Source organism: Somniosus microcephalus, chromosome 13 (assembly GCF_052327205.1).
Source record: "Somniosus microcephalus isolate GS21.2 chromosome 13, FLI_Smic_1.0, whole genome shotgun sequence".
NCBI classification, from domain to species: Eukaryota; Metazoa; Chordata; class Chondrichthyes; order Squaliformes; family Somniosidae; genus Somniosus; species Somniosus microcephalus.
The window spans coordinates 186,180,777-186,196,307 of NC_140999.1; the positions used below are offsets into that span (position 1 = coordinate 186,180,777).

The 15,531-nt window shown below is 46.4% G+C and overlaps 1 protein-coding gene across 2 annotated transcripts in view; it reads left to right on the forward strand.

Moving 5' to 3' along the window:
- maf1a (MAF1 homolog, negative regulator of RNA polymerase III a) overlaps nucleotides 1–6,188 on the forward strand; it is a 34,575-nt gene extending 28,387 nt beyond the window's left edge. The window contains exon 7 of one of the 2 annotated variants that reach the window (XM_086005809.1): nucleotides 1,101–1,919. In XM_086005809.1, coding sequence (XP_085861935.1) covers nucleotides 1,101–1,155 — 55 coding nt within the window. In that variant the 3' untranslated portion in view covers nucleotides 1,156–1,919. Of the gene's footprint in view, nucleotides 1–1,100; nucleotides 1,920–2,532 lie in introns of those variants that run through there. The other variant, XM_086005810.1, reaches the window with a different exon arrangement.
- Nucleotides 6,189–15,531: the final 9,343 nt, after the last annotated feature.

Genomic DNA, 15,531 nt, shown 5'->3' on the forward strand with positions numbered 1-15,531 from the left:
TACAACAAGTGACTACACTTCAATAGGTACTTAATTGGCTGTAAAGCACCTTGGAATGTCCTGAGGTCATAGGAGGAGCTATATAAACACAAGTCTTTCTTTATAAGGATGGAATCAATATGCTTCGGGTCTTATAAAATTAGGTTTTGCAGATTTTTCACCAATAAATTAACACATTTTTCAGGTGGTGAATCAGTTTAAAAACAAGAGATTGGTCCTCAACTTTCCTCCCAAATTTTATTTTATTATTTTAATAAAAGCCCTCGGATTTCCCATATTTTTCTTACCCAAAATCCGGTGCAAAGACGTGTGCTTCACTTCTGTAATCATAATCATAATCATAATCAACTTTATTGTCATTGCTAGTGCACAAGTGCAGTACAACGAAATGTAGGCTTGCGGCTCCCGAGAGTGTACATTTAGTTTAAGACATTTAAACATTCAACATACATTTGGCTTGTAATACATTAACATAAACATAACCATAATAAAGTGCATTGGCAGATGTGCAGGCTTTAGAGTTTATTTGTGGAGTTCAGTAGGATGACAGCCCTGGGAAAGAAGCTGTTCCTAAATCTGGTCGTACGGGTGCGAATGCATCTGTAGCGTCTCCCAGATGGCAGGAGGGCAAACAGACTATGGCTGAGGTGGGTAGGGTCTTTGATGATGGTTTGTGACCTCCGTAAACAGCGTTTCTGGTATATGTGCTCTATGGTCGGTAGCCGGGTGCCGGTAATGCGTTGGGCAGTTTTGACTACCCGCTGCAGGGCTTTCCGGTCATAGTAGCTACAGCTGCCATACCATACTGTGATACAGTTCGTCAGGATGCTCTCTATTGTGCAGCGGTAAAAGTTAGAGAGGATCAGGGGTGACAGGTTACATCCCTTCAGCCTCCTTAGGAAATATAGGCGCTGCTGGGCCTTCTTCACCAGAGAGGAGGTATTGAGGGACCAGGAGAGGTCTTCCGTGATGTGGACTCCGAGGAACTTAAAGCTGTCCACCCTTTCCACCACAGCCCCATTGATGTGAATGGGGGTGTGACTTCCGCCTTTAGACTTCCTGAAGTCCACAACGATTTCTTTGGTTTTCTTGATGTTAAGGGCCAGGTTGTTATCGGCGCACCACTTCACGAGATGCTGGACCTCCTCCCTGTAGGCTGACTCATCAGGAGGAATATTGAAGAGCCTCGCTAATAACAAAATGGATACACTGCCGACGGATACTATTCATAGCACAGACTGCAAAATGAAAGTTTAGCATCAACTAACTCGTAATTGTCAGACTTTAATAATATTTGGTCTTTGTGATGCTGTGGCGGTGATGTGCTACTTTAAACGGTAATTTTAGCTGTCAACATTTTACAGCGCACAGCCCATTCATAAATACTGCAAATGTATTTTTGTTGCTGAAATAGCTTGACACTATTTTGTGATCATGTAAACTTACTGCTTTACTCTTGGGACTGCCACTGAGGCTCATAAAAGTAACGTCTGAACTGTGTAAATAATTGTGGGTTGTCATTTAGCTTAACTTGCGTGGGAGTCTCTACCTTGTTTTCTTGAGGTTTAGTAACATTGAAAATAAAAACTGATTTTCCCCAAATGAACATGGGTCTTTTGGGCTTTCATTTCCTCCCCTGATTTTTCTCCTGGTTTTTGATGTTAGAATTGGAAAAATACCCCCCCAAAAAACAAACAGGGGCCGAGAAATTTGGTAGCGTTCATTTTTGGGCGCCTTACCCGCAGAATACGAACAGCCCGTGCTCAAACAGAGAGGTTCAAGGAGCCCTGGATTTTGGGCCTCGGGCCTCATTATTATATAGGTGGCGCTGCGGTAGGAGCCCGCTCAGGTTTGTGCGCCAATTTTCAGGTAAGTGATTGGGTTGGATCGCGGGGGTCTGCAGGAGGAACAGCTGGGCCTCGGAGTCTGGTCGGAGGGCTGTCGGGGGGTTGGGTAGGAGGATTGCTGCAGTCTGGAGTATTGTTGGGGGGGGGGGTCTGGAGTGTTGTCGGTGGGGGGGTCTGGAGTGTTGTCAGTGGAGGGTCTAGGAGGTCGGGACCAGGGGGCCCAGAGGCTGGAGTCGGGAGTGAGGTCAGAGATCTCGGCAGCGGGCGTGGAGGTGATTATGGTAAGTACTTACCTTTTTAAAAATTCTGTGTTGTTTTAGCGTTGGTTTTCCCGGAGGCACTCGGCGCTGGTGCTTGCTGCCTCAGGTGCAAACCAAAGTTGCAGGAGGCAGCCGAAGCAAGCAATAGACTCCTTGTTTGCATATGCAGCCCGCACCAGAAGTGTGCGCGGACGCCATTTTGGACACAAAGTGGCAGCTGTAGCACCGAAAAACCGACCACTTCGGAGCCAAATTTCCAGGCCAAGATCTTTAACTTCTTGATTCTTGAGGTTTCCTGGCATTCCCTGTTTCTTAAATGATTATCAAATATTCCGTTGATTATACCTCCCTTCTGCAGTTAACACAGTTGTATACTGGTTAAGGAGTCGATCTGAAGTAAAAGACACCTCTTTTTTATGTTGCAGGTACAAAGCCATCTGTGCTTGAAGCTGGAGCCCAATTAGACTGAAAACTCAACTTTATTTTCCTGCATCTTGAGACTGATGTTTCCAACTTCTGCTTCGCTTTATATAGGACTGCATTTACATCTCATCTTAGTTTGCAGAGAGTGCGGAAAAGCGAAATGCTCCTTAAGGTGGTGACGTTGAATAAAGGGATGCTGCTGCCCATTTTTTCCAGTAATGGGGCAAGGCTCCAGCGTTGCGAGTGGGACTGTGGGAATTTATTGCTACTAACCAGAAGCCAGCATTTAAAAAAAAAAAGTCGTAAGTAGCCAACGACCACACATCCCAAAGTATCTCTCTGTCTACAATAGCAAAATACTGCGGATGCTGGAATTCTGAAATAACAACAGAAAGTGCTGGAAACACTCGGCAGGTCAGGCAGCATCGAGGAGAGAGAAACAGAGTCAATGTTTCGGGTCGAACCCCCTAAACGTTGACTCTGTTTAGTCTCTCCTCGATGCTCTCTCTCTCTCTCTCTCTCTCTCTCTATCCTTTCTACAGGTGTTTGTTGGATTAAACAGTATCGGGGGTTCCTGGAATCCCACCATGCTGCAAAATACGTTTCCATACGTGCAAATTACAAAGAAAAAAGGCAGTCAGTGTCAACCTGACTTGGTGCTCGCTTCACATTAAAACAGCACTTGGCGTGCAATATTTTTTTTTCTGACACCAAATATTCAGATGTTGAGAGCGTGGACTCTTGTCTACATGTGTACTGTCTTGCAAGTACACTGCACACTGCCCTTTTTAGATAGGAGAAGAGACTATAATGGATAGATAACTTGTTTTAAATTGCTGCAGGGGTGTGCTCCCGGGGCCCGTGCGATTCCAGGGGCGGCAAGCATTCTATTCTACGTTTTAATGTGTGTGCACAAGGTGAAAGATTGAACAACGTTGAGATAGTGTTTGTTTTCTTACACCAGACTCCTTCCCGTCTTACCCTATCGCATGAAGCTTATTCTGACTGATTTTGTTCACTGAACTTAATGTAGACAGTTCAATCAATCAGAACACCTCTGGGCCAGATTCAAAGCCCACCTCAGACTAGGTGGATGATATTCTCCTCCTGTTGATGGCTGTAATGGTCCTTGTGGAATTAGTTTGGGTAGCATCAATCCAAGTGGCCACGAGTCCACAGCACAAATTAGCATTAATTGCCACATTGATTACTTCAGCCAGGCACAGGGGTTTCGAGTATACTTAATGTATTTTATTGGTTTTTTTCTGCTTGTTCAGTTGAAACACAATGTGACATCTTGTTATCCAAATGGTTTGACTTTTTGCAGTGTAACAGTACGTCTGTGAAAAGAGGACAACAGCACATAGCCCAACATGTGCTTTGTTCTTTGTTGGACTGTTTTTCACAAGGAGCCTGGTTCATCTCTATTATTTGTTCCAGTCACCACAAGCGATTAGGTTCCTCAACATTTTATTTCTTGCTCAACGTCTTCGCTTTACGCCACTTCCAGTGTGCAATGGAACATGTCTTCCAACGATTCGGGCCTTTTCCCAACTTTCTGCCTTCTTGTCCCGAAGAGGCAAGGCTGCCAATGGTGGTGCGATGAAAATCGGGGATGCGAAAGAGGCTAGAATTGGAGGAGCGCAGAGATCTCGGAGGGTTGTAGGGCTGGAGGAGGGTACAGAGATAGGGATCTAATTGAATGGCGGAACAGGCTCGAGGGGCTGAATGGCCTTCTCCTGTTCTTCTAGCTAGGGTGATGCTAAAGATTTTTCTCTGTGTCTTTTGTGGATTAACATCTAAAACGCAAGCTGCAGATTTTCTTTCGTAGTTCTGTTTGAGGAAGACCAGCATGGTATCCTTACACTTGAACTTGAGTTTGAAAGATTCTCTCCTGCCAAGTTTAGGGGTTGGGGGAGAGCAATACAGGCTCGCCACCACCTTCACAAGGGCAGTTCTGGATAGGTAATAAATGCTGGCCTTGCCAGTGATGCCCACATCCCGTGAATGAATTTTAAAAAATTGACACTGCCGCTTTGGAGAGGCTGAGAAAACCAGCAATTCACCAGCCTTCTAATCAAATTGCTTCATATTTATATGCTTTCCTGTGGCTTCCGAGTCTATCAGCTCTTGCCTCCCGATTGTTTCTGCACAATTAAATAATCACTATTACTTACATAACATAAGAAATGGGAGCAGGAATAGGCCACTTGGCCCCTTGAGCCTGCTCCTCCATTCAATAAGATCATGGCTGATCTTGGGCTCAAAGCCACTTCCCTGCCCGCTCCCCATAACCCTTCACTCCCTTGTAAAAATCTGTCTCTCTCCACCTTAAATGTATTTAATGACCCAGCCTCCACAGCTCTCTGGGGCAGAGAATTCCACAGATTTACTACCCTCTGAGCGAAGAAATTCCTCCTCATCTCAGTTCTAAAAGGACGACCCTTTATTCTGAAACTATGCCCCCGAGTTCTAGATTTCCCCACGAGGGGAAACATCCTCTCTGCATCTACCCTGTCGAGCCCCCTCAGTACCTTGCATGTTTCAATAAGATCACCTCTCATTCTTCTAAATTCCAATGAGTATAGGCCCAGCCTGCTCAGCCTTCCCTCATAAGTCAACCCCCTCATCTCAGGAATCAACCATGTGAATCGTCTCTGAACTGCCTCCATTTAACACCTAGATTTTCCCTGTGAAAGTTCTTTCAACACATCGAATGTCTCGGGGAGTGCAAACTCACCCCAGTGGGCGGTCTGGTGCCACTTTGAGCACGTTTTTGCATGTGGAGGGCGTGTATTTTTGAACGCACTGAAATACGCGTGGAGCCAGCAAGTTATGGTGGATTACGATCAATGAGATTGATACAGATCTGGGTTTCTGCCAAGCTCGTGTTCAGGGCAATTTCACTTGCTGCCTTGAAAGATGTTGTAAAAAATGTCCATACTGCAATAGTATTGTGGGTTGAATTGATTGGGGATAATATTTGTGTATACACCAGCGTTACCTTTCAATTTGAGTGACCTTCGGATTGTGTCTTAGTAAGGGTGCACAAACACTTGGCTGTGGCAGCTCGCAGTCGTAGCGTCTTTAACATTACAACAGCGACTACACTTCAAAAGGGACTTCATTGGCTGTAAAGCGCTTTGGGAAGTTCTGAGGTCGTGATGGGCGCTATAGAAATGCAAGTTCATTCTTTCTTTACATAGCAAAGCTTCCCCAAAGCACTTGAGAAGGAGCCCAAGCAGGTATTGGGAGAAGAGTTAGGAGAGATGGCAGAAGGCACGCTCGCTCCAAGATGTAGGCCTTAAAAAAAAGAATTTGAAGCTGAGGAGAAATGCAGAAGAGAGGGTGGGTTTAAGAAAAGAATTACTGAAAGAACGAAGGCAACACCTTGGATAAAAAGCTTTCTCTCCACCCTTGCAAAGAAATAAAGCCTAATTCTGTTGTACTCCCAGTTGTAAAGTTCAACACTAACAGTGTTAATCAGTATTGTATTACTGATTTATTTAAATGCTATGCAACAACGCATCATAATGAATAATAAAAAAACGTGCTGTGAGCTATGTTATGTTGCACTGCAGCCTGTTTATAATCTGTTGTTAATTGTGTGAGCCGTAAGTTAAACTGGGTGCATTAAAGTAGTTTGGACCATGAAGAACTTCGGCTCCTAATTCTACATGGCGATCCTGCACAGGACATTCACATCAGCAATGTCATTTATATCTTGCATTGAACTAACCTGGCAGCAGATATATTTTGCTTAATTTACATAGAAGCCTCCCCTGTTCTAAGCTGTTGGTAAATTGTTCAGACCTCATTAAGGACACAGCATTGTTACTGTTGCTCTAGTTTTGAATTTCTGTTCTATCAAATCAAATCCTAAGGTTTGTCGTCAGATTAACCTTTTTAAAAAAAAATCATTCTTCAGGCTGTGGGCGTTGCTGGCAAGGCTGGCATTTACTGCCCATCCCTCGTTGGCCTTGAGAAGGTGGTGGTGAGCTGCAGTCCACATGAAGGTACCCCCACAATGTCGGGAGTTCCAGGATTTCGACCCAGCGACTATGAAGGAATGGTGATATATGTCCAACTCAGGACGATGTGTCTCTTGGAGGTGATGCTGTTCTCGTGCATCAGTTGCCCTTGTCCTTTTTAGGTGGTGGAGGTTGCAGGTTTGGGAGCATCCTGTGGATAGTACAGACTGCAGCCACGGTACACTGGTGGTGGAAGGAGTGAATGTTCAAGCTCGTGGATGGGATGCCCATCAAGCGGACTGCTTTGTCCTGGATGGTGTCGAGCTTCTTGCAGACATTGGAGCGTTTCTCCCCCCCCGATCCCCATTGACTTCAGTTTTGCTAGGGCTCCTTGATGCCACACTCGGTCGAATGCTGCCTTGATGCCAAGGGCAGTCACTCTCATCTCACCTCACCGCTGGAATTCAGCTCTTGTGTCCATGATTGAACCAAGTCTGGAGTTGAGTGGTCCTGGCGGATCCCAAACTGCACTAATGAGAAAATGCCCATTGATCGCACTGTCGATGACTCCTTTCGTCACTTTCCTGCTGTTTAGGGAGTAGGCTGATGGGGTGATAACTTCCTGGGTTGGATTTGTGCTAATTATTGTGCACAGGACATACCTGGGCAATTTTCCATGTTGTTGGGTAGATGGCAGTGTTGCAGCTGTACTGGAACAGCTTCGCTAGGGGCACGGCTAGTTCTGGAGCACAAGTCTTCAGCACTACAGCTGGGATGTTGTCAGGGCCTGTAGCCTTCAGCTATCCAATCTAATCTTCAATGTTGACATAGTTTCTGCCTCTGGAAGTGAATTTCACCGATTCACAACTCTGTGTACAGAAGTGTCCCTTGCCCTTTGTTCTAAATCTGTTGACATTTAATCTTGTATCCATGACCCCTTAACTACTGGAAACAACCTTTTTCTATCAACCCTGTCCCATACTTTTGTAAATTTAAGCTCTTTTACCATATCACCCCCATAATCTGTGTTCTAATGAAAAGAGCCCCAATATTTTCACGTCTTTCTTTGTATCTGTACTACTTCATACCCCTCTAAAGCCTCAGTAGCCTTCCTGTAGTGTGGAGCCCAATACTGCACACAAGACTCAGGTCTTGTTAAGGTTTCATATCGGCTCATCATTACCTCTTGGCTTTTATATTCTAGACCTTGTAATAAAACCTGGAATTCCATTAGCTTTTCTCACGGCCATGCCAACCTGAGGTGCTGCCTTTAACGTCCTGTGACCAATGCGCCCTCTTAATTTTGTTTTCCGTCTGCGGTCCCTTTAACTGGCTGCGCGGCCCATTCAAATTTTCACACATGCGCGGTTTCTTCCGTGTGAAAGCCGGTGAGCGCTGCGCGGTTTAGCGGGAACATTTCCTGTGACCCTGTTCCTCCAAATCTCTCTGCTTTTCCACAGCGTCGAGCCGACTTCCATCCAGAGTATAATTACTGCTTGTCATTTTTTTCACCAAAATGCATCACTTCCCACCTACTGAATTCCATCTGCCACTTTTTAGCTCATTCGTCTGTGTGGAGTTTGCACATTCTCCCCGTGTTTGCGTGGGTTTTCTCCGGGTGCTCCGGTTTCCTCCCACAGTCCAAAGATGTGCAGGTTAGGTTGATTGGCTATGATAAATTGACCCTTAGTGTTAGGGGGATTAAATACATGGGGTTACGGGGATAGGGTGGGATATGTGTTGGTGCAGGGGTTACGGGGATCGGGTGGGATATGTGTCGGTGCAGGCTCGATGGGCCGAAATGGCCTCTATCTGCACTGTGGGGTTTCTGTGATTCTGTGATAACAATATCCCTTTGCAGCTTACTTTGGTCTTCTAAAGAATTAAACCAATACCTCTTATTATGGTGCCATCTGCAAATTTTAACGCGACTACCTCTAGGCTTTTATCGAAATCATTGACGTACACAGCGAACAGAAGTAGTCCCAGAACTACCACTACTCGCTTCCGATTGCTCTGGAAAAACTGCCCTCAACTCCTACTCTGTTTTCTCTCTTCTAACCCAATCTTTAACCCTGTTAGCTATCCTCGTCCTAATTCCATACTCCTTAATTTTCTCTAGTAGTCTCCCGTGTGGTACCTTGTCCAAGGCTTTCTTAACTACATCCACTGCACTTTCCCCCAACTACCATGTCTGTTACCTCCCCCAAAGAACTCTGGAGTGCCACTGGCCTGTAATTATCAGGATTTATAAAATGTACGTGAATCGTAGGTATAAAATGTACAACTTTATTATTATTATATATAACTCATGGTACAAGGAATCCCAAATTATAAAAGCTGTAATTTTGGCAATCAATTGCTGGCCACTGACTCCATCCTTCTCCCTGGTGACTATGAAGCGGCACCAGACCATTCGCAACCTTAGTGTCATATTTGACCCCGAGATGAGCTTCCGACCACATACCCGCTCATTACCAAGCCTGGCCACTTCCACCTCTAACATTGCCTGACTCCCTCCCCGCCTCAGCTCATCCGCTGCTGAAACCTTCATCCGTACCTTTGTTACCTCTAGACTTGACTTCCAACGCACTCCTGGCTGGCCTCCCCATCTTCCACCCTCCATAAACCTGAACTCGCCCAAGCCTCTGCCGCCCGTGTCCTAACTCGCACCAAGCCCCGTTCACTCATCGTCCCTGTGCTCGCTGACCTACATCGGCTCCCGGTCCAGCAACGCCTCAACTTTGAAATTCTCATCCTTGTTTTCAAATCCCTCCACGGCCTCGCGCCCCCCCCCCCCCCCTCTATCTCTGTAATCTCCTCCAGCCCTACACCCTGCCGAGATCTCTGTGCTCCTCCAACTCTAGCCTCTTGTGCATCCCCTATTTTAATCGCTCCACAGTTGGCGGCCGTGCCTTCAGCTACCCAGGCCCTAAACTCTGGAATTCCCTCCCTAAACCCCTCCACTTCTCTACCTCTCCTTTAAGAAACTCCTTAAAACCTACCTCTTTGACCGATTTGATGGAGATTCAGACAATATCAAACCACAACAGCAAACCCTGGTCCGAATATCTCTTTATGTGACTCGGTGTTTATTTTTTGATAACGCTCCTGTGAAGCGCCTTGGGACATTTTGCTACGTTAAAAGCGCTATATAAATGTCGTTGTCATCCCTGTACTTGGTTTTGGGGGATGGGAGGGGAGGGAGAAGGTATGAGGCTGCTATATAAATGCAATTTACCTTTATCTTTACTAATTAAAAAAAACGATTCCGCTGACAAATGTGAAGTTGTACGGTCTATGCAAAAACCAGTATGGCAAGGCAGATTCTTGGGTGATAACATCTATAAGGTGGTGGGCATAAGCTGACATGGGTTTGTTTGTTTGTGGTTTGATATGGTCTGAATCTCCATTAAATCTCAAACCAGCTGTCCATTATTCTCTGTGTGCAGTTCTGTGGTTAATGATTTAACCCCAAGTGCACTGCGGGTGAGTTATCTCCGGCACAAGCTTGCCGTCCATGCGATGGATCTGATGACTCGCCCTGCTTTCCCACTTCCACTTTTCATTAAAAATAGTGTCTTGAACTGATCTAAGCTGGGGCAGCAGTTGTGCTGTGCAAATGACCGCAAGTGCCCGAGTTCCCACTCCTGCTCGCTCTCCAGTGATCCCTACCGAGTGTAGACATAGAAACATAGAAGATAGGAGCAGGAGTAGGCCATTCGGCCCCTCGAGCCTGCTCCACCATTCAATGAGATCGTGGCTGATCATCCAAATTCAGTACCCTGTCCCTGCCTTCTCCCCATATCCCTTGATCCCTTTAGCCTTAAGAAATATATCTAACTCCTTCTTGAATATATTTAATGAATTGGCCTCCACTGCCTTCTGTGGTAGAGAATTCCACAGGTTCACCACTCCCTGGGTGAAGAAATTCCTCCTCATCTCTGTCCTAAATGGCTTACCCCTTATCCTTAGACTGTGACCCCTGGTTCTGGACTCCCTGACCATCGGGAACATCCTTCCTGCATCCAGTCTGTCCAGTCCTGTCAGAATTTTATAAGTTTCAATGAGATCCCCTCTCATTCTTCTAAACTCCAGCAAGTACAAGCCCAATCGACCCAATCTCTCCTCATACGTCATTCCTGCCATTTGGCTAAGGATGGGATTGGGCTTGGCTTTGATGCCCGCTACCCTTGGATACCTCGGTGACCCTCACTGTTGAGGCTTGCACGCGGAAGAGGCAGCAGGTCGAGGGGGGGTGGGCTGGTCTGGAACCTTCGAAACCCCGGCCTAGTGAGGAGTCAGTAAGGGGGGGGGGGCGGAAATAGAATGAAAGCAGCAGAAGAAGTTTTAAATTTTAATTTAAAATTCTTTGTGTATATTGCTAGCGTTGCTGTAATAAATTCTGACAGCTGAGCCGCTCAGTTACTGGGATGGCAGGTGACGTGTAAGCTGAATGTTTTATAATAGCCAGGACAGGGATTCTGAAAAACTCCCTCAACTGCTGGTAGGCTGATGGTTAGATGAAGTTTCTAACCGATGAATCTCTGACAGTGCTGTGCCTCGTGAGAACTACCCGTTGAGAGTATTACTGAAGGATACCACATATCGAATCATAGAATAGTACAGCACAGAAAGAGGCCATTCGGCCCATCGAGTCTGCGCCGGCTCTTTCGAAGAGCAATCCATATCCCTGCAATTTTTTTCTTCAAGTATTTATCCAGTTCCCTTTTGAAGACTGCTATTGAATCTGTTTCCATCACCCTATTGAATCTGTTTCCATCACCCTATCGGGCAGCGCAATCCAAATCCTAACCACTCGTTGGGTAAAAAAGTTTTCCTCATGTCGCCCCTGGTTCTTTTGCCAATCACCTTGATTATAGTTGCATAGACTAGGCTTGCATTCCCTTGAGCATTGAAGATTAAAGGGTGATCTAATTGACTTTTTAGGGTCGAGAGCGAGCGAAACTATATCCTCTGGTGGGGGGAGGGGGAGTCCAGAACAAGGGGGCATAACCTTAAAATTAGAGCTAGGCCGTTTAGGGGTGATGTCAGGAAGCATTTCTTCACACAAAGGGTGGTGGAAATCTGGAACTCACTCCCGCCCCGCCCCCCTGCAAAAAAAAAAGCTGTTGAGGCTGGGGGTCAATTTCAAATTTCAAAATTGAGATTGATAGATTTTTGTTACGCCAGGGTATTAAGGGATATTTTGCAAGGGAAAGTGTAAAGAATTACTGAACCAAGGCGGGTAAATGTAGTTAAGATGCAGATCAGCCGCGATCTAACTGAATGGTGGCTCAGACTTGAGGGGACTGAGTGGCCTCCTCCTGTGCCCCTATGATTGAAGCCTGTTGGAATGATTCTAGGCTGTGTGGCCAGGAGGCACGTTTCTGTCTAAAACTGCATGCATGCTACACCTGAACCAACAACCGACAGAAGTGGGGAAAATGCAGCCAGCTGTTTTATTAAATCTAAAGCTGACATGCTCTCAATTTATAATCCTATATTATCCACCCTTTTACATCTTTCCAAAACAGTTGCTGCTCCTAAACAGCTGCCTGTGCTGAAAACTGCAGTATAGCATTCACCCACCAGATGGTGGTGGTGCACTGTACCACTGCACCGTTACTCGCCGTGGATTTTTGCACCGTAACTTGCCGGACGTGCGAGGGCAACGGGGCAGCTGGGACCTCCGGTGAACGGTGGGACCAACAGTCCATCTCCTTAACCCATGGGATTTAAGGATTGAGAAAGGAACGACGGAGAAGGAAATGGGGTTGAATTGGAGTCGAATCGGTTACAGAAAGAGAAATAAAGGTTGGATTAAGAGAGAGGAGGAAAAAAAGACAGGAAAAGTTTGAAAAAATAATTCAATTTGACTTGTTAAAACCTCTTGACAACAATTAGACTGTACGCAGGAGTGAGATTGAACACTTTAAATTGTTCCCGTTCTGGGTCCGAGCGTTTTAGCGCCTCATTAAAAAGGTACTTGCGCTCTTAAACTCACCACAGAAAGTCTGGTAATTAACGGGCAATTAATGTGCAAATCCGGCAAGTTCTTAAAAAAATAACGGGGAGGCAAAGGGTGAGTTGCTGTTTGTACGAAGACAACGAGCTGGCTCAGGCTCGATGGGCTGAATGACCTCCTCCTGTGCTGTAAGAGCAGGAGGAGGGGCTTGGATAGTACCTGTGTCTATATGATGGTGGCTGCCTGGAAGTGATTTAAAGGTTGTAATTTATGCAAGATGTCTTTTCCATTTTTTGCCAACAACAACAACAACTTGCATTTATGCAGCGCCTTTAACGTAGTAAGTCCCAAGGCGCTTCACAGGAGTGATTATCAGACAAAAATTTGACCCCGAGCCACATAAGGAGATATTTGGACAGGTGGCCAAAAGCTCGGTCAAAGAGGTAGGTTTTAAGGAGCGTCTTAAAGGAGGAGAGAGAGGCGGCGAGGTTTAGGGAGGGAATTCCAGAGCTCGGGGCCAAAGCAGCTGAAGGCACGGCCGCCAATGGTGGAGCGATTAAAATTGGGGAATGCGCTTCGAACAGGTGACCCAAAAGCTTTCTTTAAAAAAAAAAGAGGCAGGTTAGGGAGAAGGTAGGAAGGTAATCAGCAGCTGACGGGTTGCTCGAGAGCCTTTCGGGTGAATTGTCCTTGCTCTGCCTTCTCTCAGACAGGTGTCATTCACCCACGCCTTCCCTTCGATGATGCAACTGATTGTGAACTTAGTGTGAAAAATGGTAAATGCAACCCCACGCTCTGTCCCCCTGTAGCACGTGCTGCAATGCCACTTGTGAAAGAAATGGACCCTCCCTGCATTATCCAAATAAAGCTCGAGTTTCCCAGTAATCAGCTTTGGCTGATGTTTTCCGGCTGACTGGTGACTCGATGTGAATATGAGTTGAATAAACCAGGGAAGACCTGATCTGTGCTGAGTTACAACAAAAGGATATAGAGGCACTGGAGAGGGTGCAGAGAAGGTTTACAAGGATGATACCAGAAATGTGAGGGTATACATATCAGGAAAGGATGAACAGGCTGGGTCTCTTTTCTCTTGAATAAAGGCTGAACATAATGTAAGAATCAGGAGCAGGAGTCGGCCAGACGGCCCCTCGAGTCTGCTCCGCCATTCAATACGATCATGGCTGATCATCGACCTCAACTCCACTTTCCTGCCCTTTCTTCATATCCCTTGATCGCCCTAGAGTCCAAAAATCTATCTCCGCGTTGAATGTACTCAATGACTGAGCATCCACAGCCCTCTGGGATAGAGAATTCCAAAGATTCACAACCCTCTGAGTGAAGAAATTCTTATCTCAGTCTTAAAAGGCTGACCCCTTATCCTGAGACTATGCCCCCTAGTTCTAGACACTCCAGCCAAGGGAAACAATCTCTCAACATCTACCCTGTCAATCCCCTTCAGATCAGAGAGGTGACCTAATAGAGGCCTTTAAAATTATGAAAAAGTGGATAGAGAGTGTTTCCACGTGTGGTGACGAGCATAACTAGAGGCTATCACTATAAGATAGTCACCAAGAAATCCAATAGGGAATTCAGGAGAAACTTCTTTACCCAGAGAGTGGTGAGAATGTGGAACTCGCTACCACAGGGAGTGGTGGAAGCGAATAGTTTAGATGCATTTAAAGGGAGGCTAGACAAGCGTATGAGGGAGAAGGGAATAGAGGGTTATGCTGAGAGTGTTAGATGAGGAAAGACGAGAGGAGGCTCGAGTGGAGCATGGACTGGTTGGGCCGTACATCCTGTGTAATTGTACGGGCACTGCAGTTACCTCAGCGTCCCTGCACTCGGGAAGGAAAACAATCAGACAGGTTTTCTTGCTCCTACTCGCTCTCCAGTGACCCCAAGATGGATTGGGCTGAGCGCTGGCGATTAACAGCAGGGCTTGTTAATCGCCATGTCTGAATATAAGTTTTGCCTTGCATATCCAAGTTTACAGGTAACACTTAAGCTAGGAGGCTGAATAAGTTGTGCGGCTGGGAGCAGGGAGTTGCAAAGGGGACATAGACAAACTATTGGCAAATAGAGTTCAATCTGTGGAAGCGTGAGGGCATCTTTGGGTCCGAGAAAGATACATTTTCTTAATGGTGAGACACGAGGAGTTATGGCGGAGCAAAAGGATTTAGGCGTTCATGTACACACATCACTGAAAGCTCGTGCACAGGCACAAAAAGACCTTTGGCTCAAGGGGCTGGAATACAAAACTGAGGAAGCAATACTTCAGATCATCATCCTTTTCGTATCTTCTCAGTGTGAGGCAGTGGAGGGATTCGCAGGCTGATTAACAGTCTGACAGGCCGCAACGTTAACGCTCCTTCCGTGGCCGCACCCATCTTTATACCAGCCCGTAAGGGTGGTTAGTCCGATACGGCGGGAGGGTTTGATGGGCTCCCACCACCCATACCCACCAGACGCGAGTATCACGCTGGATTCAAAGCCGGATGCACCGACTCCACTCACCGGGACTGTCTGGAGTGGGGTTCAAACCCTGCACCTCCTGCCCCAGAGGTGAGAACGCTACCACTGTGCTAAAGATGTACAGCGCCTTGGCCAGACCTCGTCTGGAATAGTGTGTTCAGTTCTGGGCACCCGCACCTAATGAAGGCTTGAATGGTGGGGACAAGCTCGAGGGGCTGAATGGCCTCCTCCTGTTCTTGTAAGACCTTTATGCAGCTGAAGCTGACTTGTTGAATCAGCCCTTCATTTAAAACCCTTTTTTGATGGCAGGTGGAGACCGAGTCCCAGACCTGCGTTATTAGTGACGTAGAGGTTTCACAAAGCACCAATGTTTCGGGGCAAGGCAAGAAACCTGATTGGAGGGATTCAAACAGGAAGTTGCAGGTTGGACAGGCAGCAATCTGGGAGGCAACAACACGTTCAAGGACTGGAGACAGGAAGGGAATGGGAGATGGGGAACGACAGGAACCACCTTGACCACGTTTGTGGTTAAGAGCAGCAGATCCTGTGTTTCAGGGAGTCACCCCATCAAACACAGAGACTTCCTGGAG